We start from the raw sequence: 18804 nt of genomic DNA on the forward strand, positions 1-18804 counted from the left end.
ATTAGCACTACACATCCTGAAGAGCCAGTTGACAGGGTAGCCAGTAGTTCAGCTGAACAGTATTCTGTTTATTTGGTAGCATAAATTTTCAATGCAAGGTGTGCATCACTGCTATTGAGAAAAAAAAAAGGTGTGACACTGCTATACATGGGGGTGGTATTTTGGGTGGTTTTTTGGCTTGCTACTCTTCATACTTAGCTCTGTTTGAGCTACAAAGCGTCGTCCTGGGGTGAAATGATGCTCAATGACTTTACAGAATGACTTGGGTGCTGAATTCTGAGTTGTGTAAAAGATGTTTTACGTGCACATTTAAATTCACTTACCCATGTGCTAAATCTTCAGCGAAAACTACCTGAGGAACTTGGTACATTAAGTTGGAAGGGAGCATCCCTTGAAATAGTGACCAGTAAACTGATCTATTTGGGGAAATAGGCGGAGGTAATTTCCTCAAGATTGAAGCCCTGGGTTCTGCAATCCTCTGGCAAAGAAAGCAGCTGCTGTTTACAAATGGACTTTGCTTGCTTAAGGAAAGTAAAATCACATCCTTGGCTTCTGTCAGAGCAACTGAAGTAAGCGGTATTTCCACTTACCAGCCTCAGCTGGCTCTTTGCACCTTGACAAGACTGCTGAGCACAACTTTGTTTGGAAATGGCACATTTTTATCCAAATATTAGATATTAAAAGAAATCAGTGTTAAAGTGACCTTTTATCTTTTTAGAAACTGGGGGGGAAGAGTACTACTGATCTTTTTCAACGTGCATGACTGTAAAGTGATAAAATTGTATATTTTTCATAATGTGGGGAAAGTCTATTTGTGCTGCTTTAGAAATCAGTTAAAAGTTTGATTTCTGTTAAACCTGTGATCTTACAGCCCTGCTCTATTTTCTGTATATGATTTACAAAGAACTGGAAGAGTTAGCACCTACTGTTGTGTATATAGCAAAATTCTTTAGACCTTAGCACGCGTTTTTACCTATTATTGAACCACTCTGGCTTTTTTGGGGAGGGAAAGTAATAGTACAGATTTTTTTGATAATGTGTGTAAAACATTCATTTGAAATATTTTAGTAAAAATGAAGTAAGAGATTGATTGTGATAGTGTATACTTCTAGTTGAATAAAGTACATGCTTTTTAAATAAACTGAGGAAGATCTGGCAGATCACTGATGAAGTATCTTGCAGTAAGTACCATAATTACTGATTCTGAACTAGTACGAAAAAGGCCTGGATGTCCACTAAATTCAGAACCAATTTTATTTGGGGAGATGTGAACAAAGTAGTCCCATTTATAACCAGGATGTACATCACAGTAGGTTGTTACATTCAGACTTTCACAATTAGAAAATATATATATTATGTACAGAAATTTGCAAATAGGTGTAAACATACAATACTTTAAGATACCAGTACATTCCAAAACAAAAACATCAGCAAGGCAAACACCTCAAAATGATTCCAGTCAGCTAGCATTCAGAATCTCTCTTAAATAAAGCAGGGTTTATGTTTGACTTCGTGTTGCTTTAATTATTACTAAAAAAGAAGTTTCTTACAATAGATCAAGTTCCATAGTATCTGGCTATTTTGATACTCAAACATAGGCACTGATTTCTAGAAGGAAATTTTCTTCTTACTGATATAATTGAGCCAATATGGCTGCTTGTGCTAGTATAAAGTAATCCAGTGCTGGAATAACTCAAGACAATTTAAACTTCAGTCAAATGTATAAAGTTAGAATAGATACTGCAAAGCTGATTAAAATCTAGAAGCCTATTATAACTCACCATAAACAATACCGCAAACAGATCAGCTAAGTTTTCATTTCACTGCCTCATTTCTTCCTCTAAATTATACAAATTACCCTCCTCTTCATCTTTACAAAGTAGGTTTTGGCTAGCTACTCCTGCCTAGTCAACATAAAGGGATGTCGTGCAAATAACCTCCTGCTATCTCATCCACGTAGCACGTCCAAGTCCTGCTACAGGTGGCATACCAGGTGGTGGAATTGGAGGTGGTACAGGTGGCTGTCCACCTGGGGGAACAGTAGGTGGGGGGTAACTAGCTGGTGGCATTCCCAGCCCTGGAGGTGGATGAGGCGGTACTGCATGGGTTGGAGGCAGTCTCGGAGGTGGGAAATTAGGGTTGTATGTAGGTGGAGGAGGATATCCAGGAGTAGGAGGTGGAATATTGGGTGGTGGGAATGAAGCAGGGGGTGGAGGTGGAACTGGTGGTGGAGGGTTGGGAGGATAGACATGAGGATGATACGGTAGATGAGTTGGTGGTCCATAGGCTGGTGGTAGAGCTCCGTAAGTTGGTCCTTCTGTTTTCATCATTGACTGAAGACTTTGATAACCCTCTCCTGACATGTAAGAATTTGTAGTAGACATCCCTGTAATATAACTGGTGGGGGGTGGGGGTGGGGGACGATGTGGCAGTGGTGGAGGTTGGTGCACGGGGGCAGGATGAGCAGGAGGAGGAATCTGGACCTTTGGCACATCTACTGTGTCCACAGTAGTAGATTGCTCTGCTTCTGCCAGTGAAACTGCAGTGGTCAAGGGAGGCTTACGCTCTGGAAAAGAACATTTCATTTGGGGTTTTTTAAGGACAGTGACAATAACAGCCTCTGAATGCTTTGTAATTTCTTCCAGTTACCATACCAAAAAGTGAACTCAATTATCTTAATTCTCTGAATGACATATGGTATCCAGTCAAACCTACTTAAAAATTACTAGAAAATAACTAAGCTGCACAACAAAGCTCCAAGTGCAGCTTCTCCCATTCTAAAAGTTCAATCTTCCATTCTTACTACTATTTTCTTCTGTTGGTCTACTGTCAGCATAAAATAGCAGACTGGATGGACAGAATCACACAATCACAGTATCACCAAGGTTGGAAGAGACCTCAAAGATCATCAAGTCCAACCTGTCACCACAGACCTCATGACTAAACCAGGGCACCAAGTGTCACGTCCCATCCCCTCTTGAACAACTGGCAGATTTTGAAGTGTCATGGGACCCAAGACACCAAAAATCTTTCTGTCAGTGCTTCCTTAGATCACGCCTCTCTTCTTCCTCTTTTATAGTCCAGGAGGAGGCCTGGGATTACCCTCTGCATGTCACTTGCCTCCCATGTTGGGAAATCCTATTTCTCAGGTTTATAATGATCAGTTCTAAACCTGCTTAACAAGAGAGCAGAAAAGAAAACTGGAGGGCAAGTAAAAGTGTGGCAGAGTGTTTGGGACATGAAATCCGATCAGCTTTCTTCAACTGATCAGTTTCAGGGAACTTTGTACCTGATTGTGTGGGAAGTCCACAAAAAGGTCATAATTTTACAGTATTATACTTGGCCATTTCTGGGAAGCATGTGCTTTAAATGGTCAGATTTTTAAATAACAATCTTAATTTATCTGATTTGTCTTCTTAATGCAAGTGTACTAAAATAAGGAATACCACAAGAAGAAGACTGACCTAATGGCAACATCTCTGTGTGGTCACGCAGGCAGTATTAAAAAGCCCAACAAAAAGTTTGGGGCATCCTGCCATCCACCTTGCTTGTAAACATAAACATCTAAACCATTGTTCAGTAAGAAAATCAAATATTTATGGTTTCCAGTGTCATGCAGCAACTAAACTGAAAATGCTAAACAGAATTTTGAGATAAATCCACCTTCTAGTACTTCTGTTCATTTGGTCAATAAACATTCTTAGTTTTCACTTGATTTTTTCCTTAGAGCTCCAAAAACTTAGAGTTGACCTCTAAAGACTGCTCTTAAAATGTTTCAATGCTTACACAAAGATTTGCTGGTATAGACAAATTCTAAGAGGAAAATTTTAGCTAATAAGGGAAACAAATTCATTACCTGCCTAAATGAGATTTACTTTAAGCAGTCATAAGTCTAACAGCAAAATTGTCCCCTAGGAAGGCTACATAATTGAATCATGCAAGGTGGCTGTGGTACCTATGATTTCAATCACTTCCAGTTCCTAACTTACAGCAGGCAATAATTTCCCTGTTAGCTCATTTTCAAAATCATTGCAAGATCTAACAACTGGAAGAATCATGAGCACAATATTCAGAAGAATCTCTTCATTCTTAAAAAGATTTTAGCAAATGGGAAAAAATGCTCTCCCTGTATTTCAGAGCACTGTTTTTCTCTCCTGTAATTCCCTGGTAGAAGCTGTCATCTCACAGCTACATTATGGACCTTGCTCTATAAAATATTTATGTCACATTTAAGGGTCACTGAAAGGACAGGTAATGCATCAAAGCACTGGAAGCACATTTTTACCTCAGTACTGTTTATTCTGCAAACATAAGGCACGTGTGCAGTGTTAAAAGTTCAGATGAAAGCCCTCTTTTGGGACAAAGCAAAGAAAGTATTCCCCTTATTGTTAAAAGTTACGCACCTACAGAATTCCTATATGACAGATACAACAGAGAGGACCTCTGTAAGACAGCTTGAAGCTGCTCTAGTAATAGAATAAGGCATCTGCCACCCTTTTGAGGACATACGTCCCTTTTTGCCTGCAAGCAACAATTCGTTTCAGTCCTCTGGGTATTTAACAGTCACAGTTCTGTCCACTTTTGCCCACCTAGTACAGTCTTGTTTCCACCAGAACATTTTTGTATCTGTCTGGAAAAGCCTGTACTACTGAGATGAAATTCCCTCTAGAGTTCATGCACCTAAGCTTTTACTTGCCATGCCAACTAATCAAGGAAACAGCTCCTGCCCCCCACACTGTTACCACCATGTGAATGAAGAGCAAAACAGTTCATACAGGAGTAAAGGTGTTTAAGAAAAGAAAAGCTTACCTGGAGGTGGATGTGCAGGAGGTATTGGTGGATGTGAAGTTTCAATTTTAGGGATTTTAGATGGTGGTGGTGGTTCTAAAAAACATTTGGAAATTCCCAATTGGCTATTGCTCTGCATTATTTTCCAATTTCCAACTCTGGTCTCATGCTAATGGTTATTATATCATACTACACTATGCAAAAGTACAGTGGAAATTCTATATATTAGTTATGTTTAATAAAGAACATTAAACTCAAGACCTTTGTAGAAATAAAGAAGCACCAAGTATTAGATACAAGTCTTCTAAAAGAATACAAGTTCAAGCTGTGTGTTTTTTAACTACAGACAAACTGTCCCAATAATGGTATATCCGTGAAGATGAACACAAGTACATTTTCTGGCTCAAAACTAAGCCTGTAGATAGTGAAATCTCAGAAGATGAAGTGTGTCCAGAAATTAAACAAAATGGGAATTGCATAGGAGAGAGAGGGGAGAAGAGACAGCTCTCTGGAATCTATCTGCAGAAACCAGAGAGGGAGAAGTGCCAGGCTTACTTAGGAAAGGTTACAGAATCACATCTTAGCTGTCCTGAAATACATTGTTCTAAACCAGCAAAATGAAGAAAAAACCAACCCAACAAACAAAAGAATCTAGGTGGAATTGCTGCAGTGAAACATTTCTTAAGCTAGACTACATAATGATATGAAATGCCTTTTACTGGCAGCCAAGCCAGCAACCAATTACCAACAGGCTTATTATTAGTGCAGCTATTTAATGACATGGTACCTTCAGTCACTTCAAGGTCCCACAGACTGCTTCAAGAGCTACTCCAAATGCAATGATGCATGGAGTTGCAAATAAAGAGCTGAGTAGTTTAGCAAGGCTTCTACTGAACAGACTGCATTACAGGGGACACAGTCACACTCCATTTTTTCCAAGTTTTGCAGTTGGGAACATTTCAGAAATAATTACAGAATATACTTAACGATGCATTATTAGAATCAAAATAGTTTAGAATTGCCAAGCCTGTAGGCAAACAAACTAAAGGCTTATTCTGGTTAAATGAGTAAAGTGAAAGCAGTAAGAACAGGATATTAAGAGTTACCTGATGTCTTTGTTTCTTCTTTTGGAGATACAGCCTGTTTAAGATAAACAAACAAAAGTTGTAAGACCACTGCAAAATACAAAGCGCTTTGAAATGGTAATAAGTGAGCAAAACAGGTGATAACCCATAGCCTGCTAAAGAGATTTTGTACAGATCTGACTAAAACTGAACCAGTTTCTAACTCTGAACCAGTTTCTTCCCCCCTACCCCTACAAAGGAGGTGGGACAAATCCTTCATTTATTCCTGTGCTTTTATTAGGAGGCTAATAATGTCCAATCTCTTTAGACAGATGGAACAAAATCAAGCCACACTGGGAAAGCTCAGTTTATCTGGCAGAATGAAGAGATAAAAAAATAGCAACTATTTTAGAGAGACCATTTCCAGCTGCTCTCATTCTTGAGTACTACATCTCATTTAATTTATTTATCATCCACTGCACATATGTTATGGTCTGGTTCACTGCTCACTGAGCTGAAAGCAAGAGACTTGGCCTCTGTTCCTGAGTCTGCTTTGACCTGTCACTCTACCTTTACCACAATCACTTCAGGCCTTTATCCTTTATTTATCAGGATAGAAAGGCAGTGAAAAAGCATTGATCAGTGTAAAACATTTCAGAAGCCTTCTGACTGAAAGCTTTGTTATGCCAGGAGAAAAAAAAAAGAGAGAAAGAGATGCACCAAGTAAAACCCACCAAACCTCAAATCATTCTTCCAATCAAAGTTTTGCTGGTTTGGCTTTTTAAAGAATCACAAGACAAGGGAGAAAGAAAAATCTTTCCAGTTTACTTAATCCAGCTGACTTTGAGAAAAGCAGAAAACCTAAATGAGACTTCAAGCCCAGTAAGCTTAGTTACAAATGTATTTAAAATTAGCAATAAATATGAGAGGGGTATGGTACATCACTTCTCTGCCTTGGGAATGAAAGGGGTCTTTTAAGAGACTATTCACCTCTAGTGGCTTTACCTTCACAAACTCTAGCTCAGTTCCCTCACTTTCCACAGCAAGACGAAACATGCATTTTACTCCTACTTCAATTTTCCTTACTTCTGATGGGTATTCTCAAGACACTTGTTAACCAGTACAAAGGTACTGAAAGCTTGCTTGAGGTTACCTCAATTCCTGTATTCCTTTGACAGTCATTTCAATTCATCACCAGCCACCTCCCAGCAGCTTTCTTGCTTTCTAAGGACAATCTTTATCTTCCCATTCCAAACATACATACTTTTCTTGGTGACTCTCACATACTCTCTGCTCCCTTCATTTTACTTGGATCAACTCTTCCTGATTTTCTATGACTAAATCCCTTGCTGTAAAACTGTATGCCAACGTCAGATCTCCCATGCTTTCAGAGAAGCAAGTCTCCACTATTTATTGGAATACTTTCAAAAAGTTCTGTGAAATCATTTGATTAAGTGGCAAGGATTTGGTTATTATGCATTCGTTAACATGGACCCACGTTCAGAAAATGTCACTGAGGTACACCACTAGAATGGAACAAACAACTGGAGCCAGTTACCTTGTTTAAACTGAGAAGTCTAAACTAAGAAGCTAAGAAGCTACCTCAGTTTAAACTGAGAAGACCCAAGAAGCAACAAACCCCAAGGTTATAATAATTTAAATCACTTGGCTAGTAACAGCAGTTGCTAAAATAGAGATGAACTTTGTTTTGGTCCTTCTACTGTACTCCAGTTCACCCTGCTTCAGCTATGACGTCCCTGGGTCAATGTTATTTATGAGCATGCTGATTGTTGTGTAATACTTGCATAATAAGCTCAATCCATACCATGATGGAACTGTTCTTTTATTGCTATTTCCATGGGTGTTAAAATTGTTTCCATTAACAATTTCTAGTTGTCAAACTAAATATACCATTTAATGATTCACCAGTACATTTTTTAGTGAAGTCAATTGAACATTCAAATACTCTTCACCACTAGACACTAAGACAATGTGCAGGTACTTTAGACATCTGGTATGGATCTGTAAGTCATGGGCCAATACCTCAGTTGCTTGAAAATATCATGGCTCAGGAGAAGATAATGGACTTGTAAGGGTTCATGTAAATGGAAAATCTGTCCTGCAGGACATGTTCTGTACAAACCAAGGCAGAAGTCTTGCAAAGCCCTATTTACAGGGGAAGGCAAACATTTAAAGTAAGATCTATGGTACACCTAACTGAAGAACATTTTAGAAGCACCAACTACATCTTTTAAATGCTCCATGTCTTGTTCTCCTAGACTGCCTTTTGGACAAATAATGATTTTAGATTATCACATTTGCTCTTCTCAAAATTCATGCTGTTTGTGCTTCTGTCCTACAAAACTCCAAGTAACCAATTGCTTTATATTTTCTCTGGATGCCAACAGTGTATCAGGAATTACCTTTTTATCTGCACCATTCCCTTCCTTAATTATTAGGTGATGGACTTCAAACTTAATTTCAAGAAAAGGTTAAGTTGCTCTGAGGGCTTGACCAGAGGCGGTCATTCATGAACAACAGGTACCATTCATGCAAAAGGCATCACTTTTTTTCCATGTTCATTAACACATGAGATGAGGGGAAATCAGCAGTAAAGGCAGAGCCCTGACATGAATGAACAAGCATTCATAAAAACTTACAAGCAGATGGACAAATACAGAAAAATCCAAACTGTTATTTACAGTTTTTGATGTGCCAAACTGTCCCAGGCAATTTTGTTGAAGACAAACAGATATGACAACCCAAGCAGAATTTTCACTGATGGTAGGAAAAAATATGAGAAGAAATACATATTACCTACAAAGAGCTCTCTGATTTTCAAGTTATTTAACACATTTTATCCATTTTCTACCCTGAACATCTCTAATGAACTGTATTTCAATGCAGTTTCTTTTCTCTAGTAGTAGGCTGCATCTTGCAAATAAAAGACCAATCTTCTGCAGAGTTACATTTTTTTTGCCTTTTTTGGGGGGAAGGAGGCTGCTGTCATGAAGATGCTTTATGCTTCCAATTCTGTTTCATTCTATCATGTGCTGCCCCTTCCTGGGTTTGGGGGTTTGTTTCAGGTTTTCTTTCCCCACTTTGCTGTTCTCTTGTTTAGACATGCATTAATTACAAGCTAGAGCAAAACCTGTAAAAAATTTACTTCCAAAATGGACTTGTTCCAAAGACTTTACTTCTGAAAACACTTTTCTTACAAAGTACACACAAGAACATTTAGGTAACACTTCACCTTTTTTAAAAACACCACCTCCAAAAAAGTGTAGATTGAAGTCTGAAAGCTTCATGTGAACTCGGTGACTTTGGAAAAGCATTCAGAGTAGTTATGTAACTGCTAGCATACCTTCTTATTTTCAGTGATGAGGTGATAATACAGATGAAGTGAGATGTTAATATGTGATGGATTGATAGGCTTCTACTGTTACTAGGTTAAAACAATGTTTCCTAAGAATTTTTACATACTTCTAGAAGCCATTCTCTTACATTTGTAATCAAAGACCAGACAGTCAAATACTGTCTTCCTTAGCATTGTCCACAGCTCTACATTCAACCATGGCACAACAGACCCTCCCTATGTCAAGCCTGCTTAATGGCAAAACCAACAAAATCTGATAGCACAGAAACATGAACAGTTAGAACTTTAGTAGCTCATGCTGAATTATGAGTCTCTCCACTTTTATGTCTTAAGTGGAATATGAATGTGGTATGCCCAAACTGCAAAGGCCATTCTACACTAACATACCTGCCATATAACTGGTGGAACTCTGCCATACAAAATTAACTACCGGGCTCATTCTTAAGGCAAGCACAAGTCTGCTGCACACTGGAGCCTCGAATGGACATCAGATTGACTTGATAATGAAATGGAAGTTAAAGTTCAAAGTGAAACTTACTGCTGGTCTTTTATTCTGTCTAGGAGGACTTGACTGGGGAGACGGCTTTTTAGTTTGCTGTGCTTGCGTTTGCTGCTGCTGCTGCTGCTGTTGTTGTGCTGACTGTTGTGACTCCTTCTGCTGCTGAGGCTGTGATTGCTCTGAACTCTGAGATTGCTGTGATTGCTGTACCGTAGGTGCCTGGGGTGTAGATTGAAGAGATGGTGGCTGCTGCAACTGATGAGGAGTATGATGAGGCATTTGTTGTTTTCCCTGTGAGTACAGATCCAGGATCTGATGACAAATATCTTAAGAAAGAAAAAAGAAATACAAAATATTATACTCCCATAATGTACAAGTATACATTTAATACACAATTATCAACTCATCTTTTTACTTGGCATCAGCTTCAGAAAAGTTGAAAATTGCAAGTATCACTGCTGTCAACAACCATGGATTTGACTTTTTTAAACCAGACTATTTATCAGTTTATAACTGCATTTTTTAGTTTCTCCTGCCTCTGCTGAACAGTATGTAGAGGCATATGCACACCTTCCTTAAGAAGAACAAAGTGTCTTTGCATTAACATACCATACATCACTACTGTGTGCTTGGAAAGCCAGAGAGCTGCTTAAGAACAGGATAGCAATGCAGGAAGAGAGCACACAAAAGAAGTTCACATGTTAAAGCATATATCTCTAGTTAGGATAGTCAAAAGAGTTGCAGGAAACTAAGTAAAGGACTAGTACTAAATTCTTATATGCTAGGAGCTAAAAGTCTCTAAGAAAACATGTAGAACCAACTGTTAACCAGGTGCAAGGGCAGCACTCCAGGAAAAAAGAAACAAACCAAAACAACAAAAAACCTTTTTAGATGAGCTAAGTAAGTTCTTTTCATGAGCATTCACTGATGCAGTAGCAGAAACTAGAAAGATTACTATTCTACAATCCTCTTTGACAAGGATTCAGCAGAGATCTGAAAGTGAAGGTAGACTGAAAAAAGCTGTAATACAAATAGAGCAAGTAACCATTAAGAAATTATTTATCTGTGGGGTATTCACCTATAAGTTCAAAGAGCACCAAAGACTAATCCACCTGAACAGTAACACATATTGTTTTAATTAAAAATTCCTTAGAACCCAACCCCAGATTGTGGCCAGCATGAATTTTTAAAGACGGCTTATGAAGCAATTTATGGAACCAGCCTGACATTTGTAACAGGTAAGTCAGTAAAATCTTTAATGCGGACAAAATTGTGGCTGTATAACCACAATTTACTTAGCAAGAGTCAAGAATGGTCCCACTTTATTTTATGAACTTCCTGGAGATGTCTTCCTCAACAGGGCAAGCAGCAGGTAAGCATGAGCACTATATACACATACAAAGGGAATACTATGAAGATACCTGTATTGATAAAAATGATCCCCTAAGAGAATTCACACACACATCAGGATTCATTGCCCATAACTTGTTCCTCAGTTGTGGTACACCACAAAAAACCCCAACCCTCTAGCAGAATTTTGTTCAAGAAGTCTATCATCAATGGGAAAGCCATGGGAAGGCAGGCTCCATCAGTTCCAGTGTTTGTAGAGTTACTTATTTAAAATGGAGAGAATGGAACCGTTAATAAAAAGCAGACACTATCATAATTGAGTAGCTAATTAGTTGTGTTACAAACTCAACAAGTTCTAAAGCAAATATTGACCAGAAGATTAATGATGATAACTAGCTGTGCTTCCAAGCTAAGCCAGTCTAATAAGTTTAATTTAAAACCTAATTAATGTATAGCACATACTCTACACATGATTATTTTGACTAAAACCTAAATTTGCATTTACTTATGACCCAGGTCACACAATTAGAGGAAAATAATCCACTGTTTGAGGCACGTTTCTCATACCTTCCAGAACATCGACAGGAACATCTTGGACAAACTGCTCCCACCATCGTCTGTACATTGGCTTTGATGTCCATTCCTGTATTTCAAACTTACACAAACGACCTGCTAGGTACATAACTGCAACAGCTATTATCTCAGGTTCCCACTGTAGTGACAGTGTAGTGCAGAGACTGGAAGATAACAAAACCAAAACAAAACACAACCCTGATGATAATTTTGATTGTACAAAGCACAACATTTTAACGTACACAAAACTATAAAAGGATATAAAATTCCATCACATTTCAACATCTTATGACAATTTTAACTAAGAGCTTTGTTAAACAAGAGTCTACAAAACTGTTTCTGCACTACTGCTATAATGAAACAAGGTAGTTTTACACAGACAATTCCCTGCCAAGTGGAGCTATCACAGTAAAGATGGAAATAAAAACTGATGGGAACACTACCAAGAAACATATAACAAGCAGAAAACATGTAATAAATGTTTGTCAAAGAAGTATCTAATCCCAGAAAAAAAGCTAGCAACAGTAAGTACATCACTTCAAAAGGTTTCCTACAAGTACCTTACCTGTCATTGACAAAGGTCCATGCCATTTGAACCAGTTTTTGAATTTTGTTTTTGTCTCCTGAAAAACAATCAGAAAAGTTGTAAAGATTAAAATTAGTAAGGACAAACAGTTTGAAGTAGAATATTCTCACACTGTTAATGTAAATTAAGTTATGAAAATTAATAACAGGCATTACTTGCTCATTCTGTAATATTTTACCTTTAAGTTGTTTGGCGTACTTGAGAAGAAACTGGTATGGATGTTCCACTTGCAAATCAAACTTTATTGTTTGCAGCAATATTCTTTCAAGGACCATCACTTCTTCCTAGAGAATGTTACAAAGTAAGCATAACATTACTCCTTCTGTTACATATAAGCATTTTATACTGGTACAAAGTATGACTACGTAGCATCTTCAGGCAAATGTTTCTCTGGTTTTGCTTGATTAGGGTTTGTCTCCAGGGCAAACAGAAATCTCTACAACCTAAACCATTCACTTAAAACTCAGATAATTTTCCCTCACGTATTTGAATGAGGAGAAGTGTTAAGAAAACAAACAAAACCACAAGTTACAAAACTGGCTGGATGGCCAGGCACCAGGAGTGGTGGTGAACGGTTAAATCCAGTTGGTGGCCATGCACAAGCGGCATTCCCGAGGGCTCAGTGCTGGGGCCACTTCTCTTTAGTATCTTTATCAACAACGTAGACAAGGGGATGAATAAAACCCTCTTAAAAGTGTACATAGATGACATCACGTTGGGCAGCAGTGTTGAATAGAGCAACCTGGACAGACTGCATTAATAGGCCCATTGATAAGATTCAATAAGCCCAAGTGCTAGGTCCTGCAGTTCTGTCACAACAACCCCATACAATGCCACAGGCTTGGGACAGTACCTGCAAAGCTGCCCAGCAAAGGAAGACCTGGGGATGCTGTTTGACAACTGGCTGAATATGAGCCAGCAGTGCACCCAGGTGGTCAAGAAAGCCAGCAGCATCCTGGTTTGTCTCAGGAATAGTGCGACCAGGGGGCAATTTCCCCCCTTTACTCAACACTGGTGAGCCTGTGCCTCAAAGACCATATTCAGTTTTGAGCTCATCACTGTTATAAGACATTGAGTTGCTGCAGTCTGTCCAGAGAAGGGCAACAAAGCTTTTGAAGGGTCTAGAGAACAAGTCTTTTGAGGACCAGCTGAGGGGTTTTTTTGTCTGGAGAAAAGGAGGCTGAGGGGAGCTCTTATTGCTCTCTACAACTACCTGAACGGAGACTGTAGTGAGGTTGGGGTCAGTCTCCTCTTCCACATTACAAGTGTACAACAAAAGGAAACGACCTCAAGTTGTTCCAGGGAAAGTTTAGATTGGACATTAGGAAAAACTCCTTCACCAAAAGTGTTTTTAACATTGAAACAGGCTGCTTAGGAAAGTGGTTGAGTCACCATCCCTCAAGGTATTTAAAAGACACAAAGGCGGGGTGCTGAAGGACATACTTTACTGGTGCATAGTGCTAGGTTAATGGTTGGATTCGATCTTAAAGGTCTTTTCCAACCAAAATGATTCTATGATTCTAAAATTCCTTCTCTCTCATGGAGGAAAGAACTGAACCAGAAAAAGCAAGAAAGTTTTACACACCTACAAGAATCACAAGAAAAGGGTAAGCTCTCACTACATTTCTCTCTCAAGTTTCAGATCCTTCTGATATTTATAATAAGCAAATTTTGAGAGATGCATAATTTTGCTAAGTCAAACACTCTACACAGAAAACTTCTGAACACTCTTGAAATGTAGTTCCCTGGCTTAAGATTTGGTACTAATTGCTTCCTAAAGCAGCATTAAGACTATCAAATATGATCTATGTCTGGATGACATTTCTAACCCACATGAATTACTTACTTTGTAAAATAATAGAAAATTTTACTTGAAATCAGATGCAACTTTTTTATATGAACAATTACTCCAGTAGGCTCCCAAAGCTGCTTGTGTTAGCAAGAACTATTTTTCTAGTTGCCTATTACATTACTGAAAATGCATTCTCAGCATATAATTTAATTTAGACCAAATGAATATCACCTAGTGCTCTAATGAAGGTATGTCACTTTTCTGAGTGCAATAGGATGAAATCAATTTCAAAATGAGTATTTTTACCTTTGGGTCGTCTCCAAACTGTCCAAACTGTACATCATTTAGCAAGCTCCGAGCTGTTTTAATTATATCTTTACATTTCTTAGGTGTTTCTTCAACTTTTCCTGCTAGGAAGAGACAGCAGGCTCCTGTCACCTAAAAAAGAAAGTGCTTTCAAAAGGTTGTCTGCATGTAGATATGAAATACAGTATAGCACTATAAAAGCATTGCCAGTTTCCATGAACAGTTCTGTAGAAGTTTCCAAGGAAAGACTTAACAGGCATTATTTTCTTAAATGTTCTTATAGTGTTATTAGTTTAAACTTATACTTCCTCAGGAGAAAAATACAGAATTTGAAGGATTGTCTGGTTTATACAACTTTACTTCAAAGTCAGAAACCCAAAGTAGAAGTTGTGCTGGTTTGGCATTGTCTGTCAGTTTTAACATTGCATTAGACTTCTTTTTCTTACAGCAAATACAGGACTGCTGGAACTACAGCTATTACTCCTAAAGAACAATATCAGTACGACATAACTGCAATGTCAATATAAATATGCTTCTAAGCATAAGTGAAAATGTGTAAACAAGCAAGAACAGTGTAGTTTGACATGTAATGATTACATAAAGTGCTTACTTTTCACCATTCAGGTTGGTGGCCAGCAGCAGTACTCGAGTGACTTATGATTTCAACTAGCCCACACCTAATGCAATCACTGTATTAAGACATCTATTTTGCAAATACTTACATATCTTGGGAATTGTTTGAAGGAATGAAACATATAAAATCGATGGAAATAAATTATTCCAGTTGCCAGAGTATCATAATGTCTGTGGTGCAGAATAAGGAATTTCAAACAAGGCATAAAACAAATTTAAAACCAGAAATGCACGAAGGAAAACATACATTCTGCTGTTAGAAAACAATGCAAGTGAAATAGGAGGGCTGGAAAAAAACACCCTTAATGCTTTATAAATGCCATGATTCAGCCCAGATCCAGTTGATACCTAAAGCACTTATTGGAAGAGTGTTTACAGGAGTATCCAAAGCAAGGACATCCTCGTGTTATGCCGTACCTGCTGCAGAGAAGGTCAAAACCAGCAGGACGTGCATGAAGGAACAAAACAATTAACAACTTATACTAAAGTGTTGGTTCAGAGAAAGGTTTCTAAATATTCATACCTACAAATGCAAATAAAGGTAAACACACTCCCTGCTCTTTAAGGAGTGGGGCAAAATTTCATCCTCACCAGCTTTTATTAAATAAAGAACTAGGGAGATTAAAGCCAGCATAACTGTACAGGTAGCAAAGAGTTTAATTGACATTCTATGAAAGTGGGACAGTAGAGAGAACTTACTAATAAATACAAAGTTAAACATCAAAACCTAAACAAACTCAGAGGAGACCTTATTGCTGTCTACAACTACCTGAAGGGAGATTGTAGCCAGGTGGGGGTTGGTCTCTTCTCCCAGGCAACCAGCACCAGAACAAGAGGACACAGTCTCAAGCTGGGCCAGGGGAGGTTTAGGCTGGATGTTAGGAAGAAATTCTTCCCAGAGTGATTTGCCATCAGGATGGGCTGCCCAGGGAGGTGGTGGAGTCACCATCACTGGAGGTGTTTAAGAAGAGACTGGATGGGGTGCTTGGTGCCATGTTTTAGTTGATTAGATGGTGTTGGGTGATAGGTTAGACATGATGATCTTGAAGGTCTTTTCCAACCTGGTTAATTCTATTCTATTCAAAAATAATGACCCAAGTCCTTAAGAGTGGGGACAGAGGTTAAGAAGCCTCAGAGGCAAGATATTGAGAAACAAATAATAATGCAGAATTCTAAATCTGAGAAGTTACACAGATTCACATAGTATGAGGCCAAGCTTCTTAAATGACAAGTTACCCCTAATCTGCAAGTCTGTGACACTGCACTTCTCTATTGCCAAAATTGTTCAGTTGTTTATCCAATGAATGAATAAAAAATGTGTGGGGAGCACATTCCATCAAATGGCAGGTAAACTCGAACAGATTTTTTATTAACAATTTAAGGAACACTTGAACAGTTACCTAAGCACATGATAATGCTTCTATATCTCATTCTAAAAATTCCCACTCACAAAGACATTTCACAACAACATGATTTTAAAGGATACAACCCTAATCGAGTTCCCACATCGAATATGAACCTGGCCCCTTCCCTGCGGTATCGTGCTTCAGTAGCTGGATCGAGGCCTTCTAGCTGTGATGGAGTATGTGCCAAGTCTTTCTTATCCCAGTACCAACATGGCTTTGTATGGTCCAGGTTTGCCAAGTTTAAAGAAGGGCTGGAATTTTCTTTATTCTCCTTCATTTATTAAAACAGAATTGTTCTTGCTTTTGAAGATTTCAAAAAGGAAGTCTTCAGATAGTCACTTCAGAACCTTTAAGAAAAGAGAAAAGGCTTTCTTTAAAAATGAAAGGGGACTTCCTCCCACTCCACAAAGATGAGTAAACAGCAGCAGTGTTAAACCTTGCTCGTTGGAACTTCCTCTATGCTCAAAAACAAGTGATATTTAATCTTGCCCTTATCTTCAAAGAAATAGACCTAGGTTATTTTTCCTATTTCCTCTTTAATAAAAAAATGTCAAGATTATGTTGATCAACAGTACCTGCTGATTCTTAGCAGAACACCTCTAACCTACTTTTTGCATATAATTCAGTGAGGGTAGACTCAGAAAGTTACAAAGGGGATCAACTTACCAGTAATAACCTGGAAATGTTCATTAGGTCAGTCTGAACAGCAATTTAAATACCCCCTTGGACTTCCAAATATCAGTGAGTGGCAAAATAGCAGCAACCACTTGGCAAAAAAAACCTTGTAAGTGGTCTGCACTTGTCTTACTTGAAGAAGAATAATACATAATGAATGCAATGTCCTTCCACATACCATGATCAAGACCATTCATGAGAGAATGCAGGGTAAAGTGGCATCTGATATCATCCCCGAAACAGGGCAGACGATTACACTCAAAAATTGTCCTACTTTCCTGTGTTTGCCAAGAATTTTGCCTATGCATACTTAATTCCAGAAGCTCTGCAAGCAACTTCTTGCTATTTCACTTATGACTGATGCTCAGCCATGCCTCAACTTAAAGACCAAACGAAGACCATCTTGCTGCCTTTCAGGCACAAATCTACTGTTACTGTAATTCAATAAACTACAGACACTATGCACAAATTACGACAGTCACCTGCAAAGGTTTGCATAATGAGTAAGTGAAACAGTCAGAAGACCCAAACTTATAACTCTAAAAACTAAAATGTTTCCTTTTTGAAAACAGAAGATCACATGAACAAACTGCCAGAAAAATTATGCTTGCAATTCGCATCCCACTGTACTTCAAAAGTTTCTCTCTTTCAGAATAAGGGATACTACCTTTGTTCCACTTTGGTTTCGGAAGACCCTTCAATAACTAAAGTTACCTGTCACAGACCAACAAACCAAGTGTGTGTCACAAGTAGTGACCTAAAACTATTTCCAACAAAAGTGCCACGACCACACATTCCCATCATATTTACCAAGAAAGCGTTAGTTTTTACAACTGTTATGGTTACTCTTCCTTACAAGTTATTTTGCATCCTTGTACTCTTTAACAGTTTAAAATCCAATTAGCACTAAAATAGTCCGAAGTTACGAGACCTGCTTCTATAAGCAAAACATTTCCGAATACAACACGTGGAATAAAAATCAAGCACCCCAATCCACACCAAAAAGAATTCCGAAAGTTTTTCTTCTGCCTTTTTACGCATACCATTAATGGAAATATTTCAGGAGCTCGATCCCGGCTTTTTTACATCCTACCTCAGACAAACCAGCCGACCGATAGCCCAGCTCCGTCACCCACAGCCCCTAAGCCGGCGGAGGGTGTTCTTCTCCTCCGATCTGGCCCGCCCGTCCGCTGCAGACACAGCTACTGGTGCCCGGGGAGGCGCTCGCTCCCCGCTTCGGCTCCCCGCTGCTTTCCCCTCTTCCCCAGGCCCTAGCTCTCGCTAGAAGGCGGTCCAGGAAGGCATGAGTGCGGCCCCGGAGGACGAGCGGCCACGGCCACCGGCACCTCGCGGCCCCACGTAAATACGATGCACTCACAGGCCACGCGCGGGAAAGGAAACCCCACCGGAGCGAAAAGCCTCTAACGGTAGTGCAGCCTCCGCGCTCTGCGCGCCGCCATATTGGGAACCAGGCCAGGCCGCCTATGCGTCATCACGTCGGCATCACACGGGCATCGCGCGCGAGGACGAACCTTTCCCCTCTTGACCAATCCCGTCTCCTTCAGCAGAGGCAGACGGCGAGAAGCAGGAGGGCGATGTGCTCCCGTAGTCAAGGAGTAGGCCAATCAGAAAGCCAGATAGAGAAGATTGAGCTCCATAGAAACTAATAGGAACGCGAAGGCATGGGTTAGCTCCCAGCCAATGAGGGAGCTGCCATGCCCTTTCTTAAGACTGGTAGCGAAGGCGAAGGGGTGGT

The 18804-nt window shown here is 39.3% G+C and overlaps 1 protein-coding gene across 4 annotated transcripts; it reads right to left on the reverse strand.

Moving 5' to 3' along the window:
• Positions 1 to 158: 158 nt before the first annotated feature.
• Positions 159 to 18797, reverse strand: CCNK (cyclin K). Of its 4 annotated transcripts, none has more exons than XM_054161866.1 (11): positions 18581 to 18797; positions 16454 to 16720; positions 15057 to 15138; positions 14335 to 14466; positions 12415 to 12520; positions 12216 to 12273; positions 11645 to 11814; positions 9767 to 10053; positions 5895 to 5928; positions 4810 to 4884; positions 159 to 2566 (listed from the first exon to the last, which is right to left on the reverse strand). In XM_054161866.1, the coding sequence occupies exons 2-11, from the start codon at positions 16648 to 16650 to the stop codon at positions 1944 to 1946; spliced, it is 1764 nt and encodes a 587-aa protein (XP_054017841.1). In that variant the 5' UTR covers positions 16651 to 16720; positions 18581 to 18797; the 3' UTR covers positions 159 to 1943. The 4 variants fall into 4 exon arrangements, with proteins under 4 accessions (XP_054017841.1, XP_054017840.1, XP_009903543.2 ...); XM_054161865.1 differs by lacking the exon at positions 18581 to 18797 and adding an exon at positions 18455 to 18552; XM_009905241.2 differs by lacking the exon at positions 18581 to 18797 and adding an exon at positions 18427 to 18552.
• Positions 18798 to 18804: the final 7 nt, after the last annotated feature.

Source organism: Dryobates pubescens, chromosome 5, assembly GCF_014839835.1.
Source record: "Dryobates pubescens isolate bDryPub1 chromosome 5, bDryPub1.pri, whole genome shotgun sequence".
Classification (NCBI taxonomy): Eukaryota; Metazoa; Chordata; class Aves; order Piciformes; family Picidae; genus Dryobates; species Dryobates pubescens.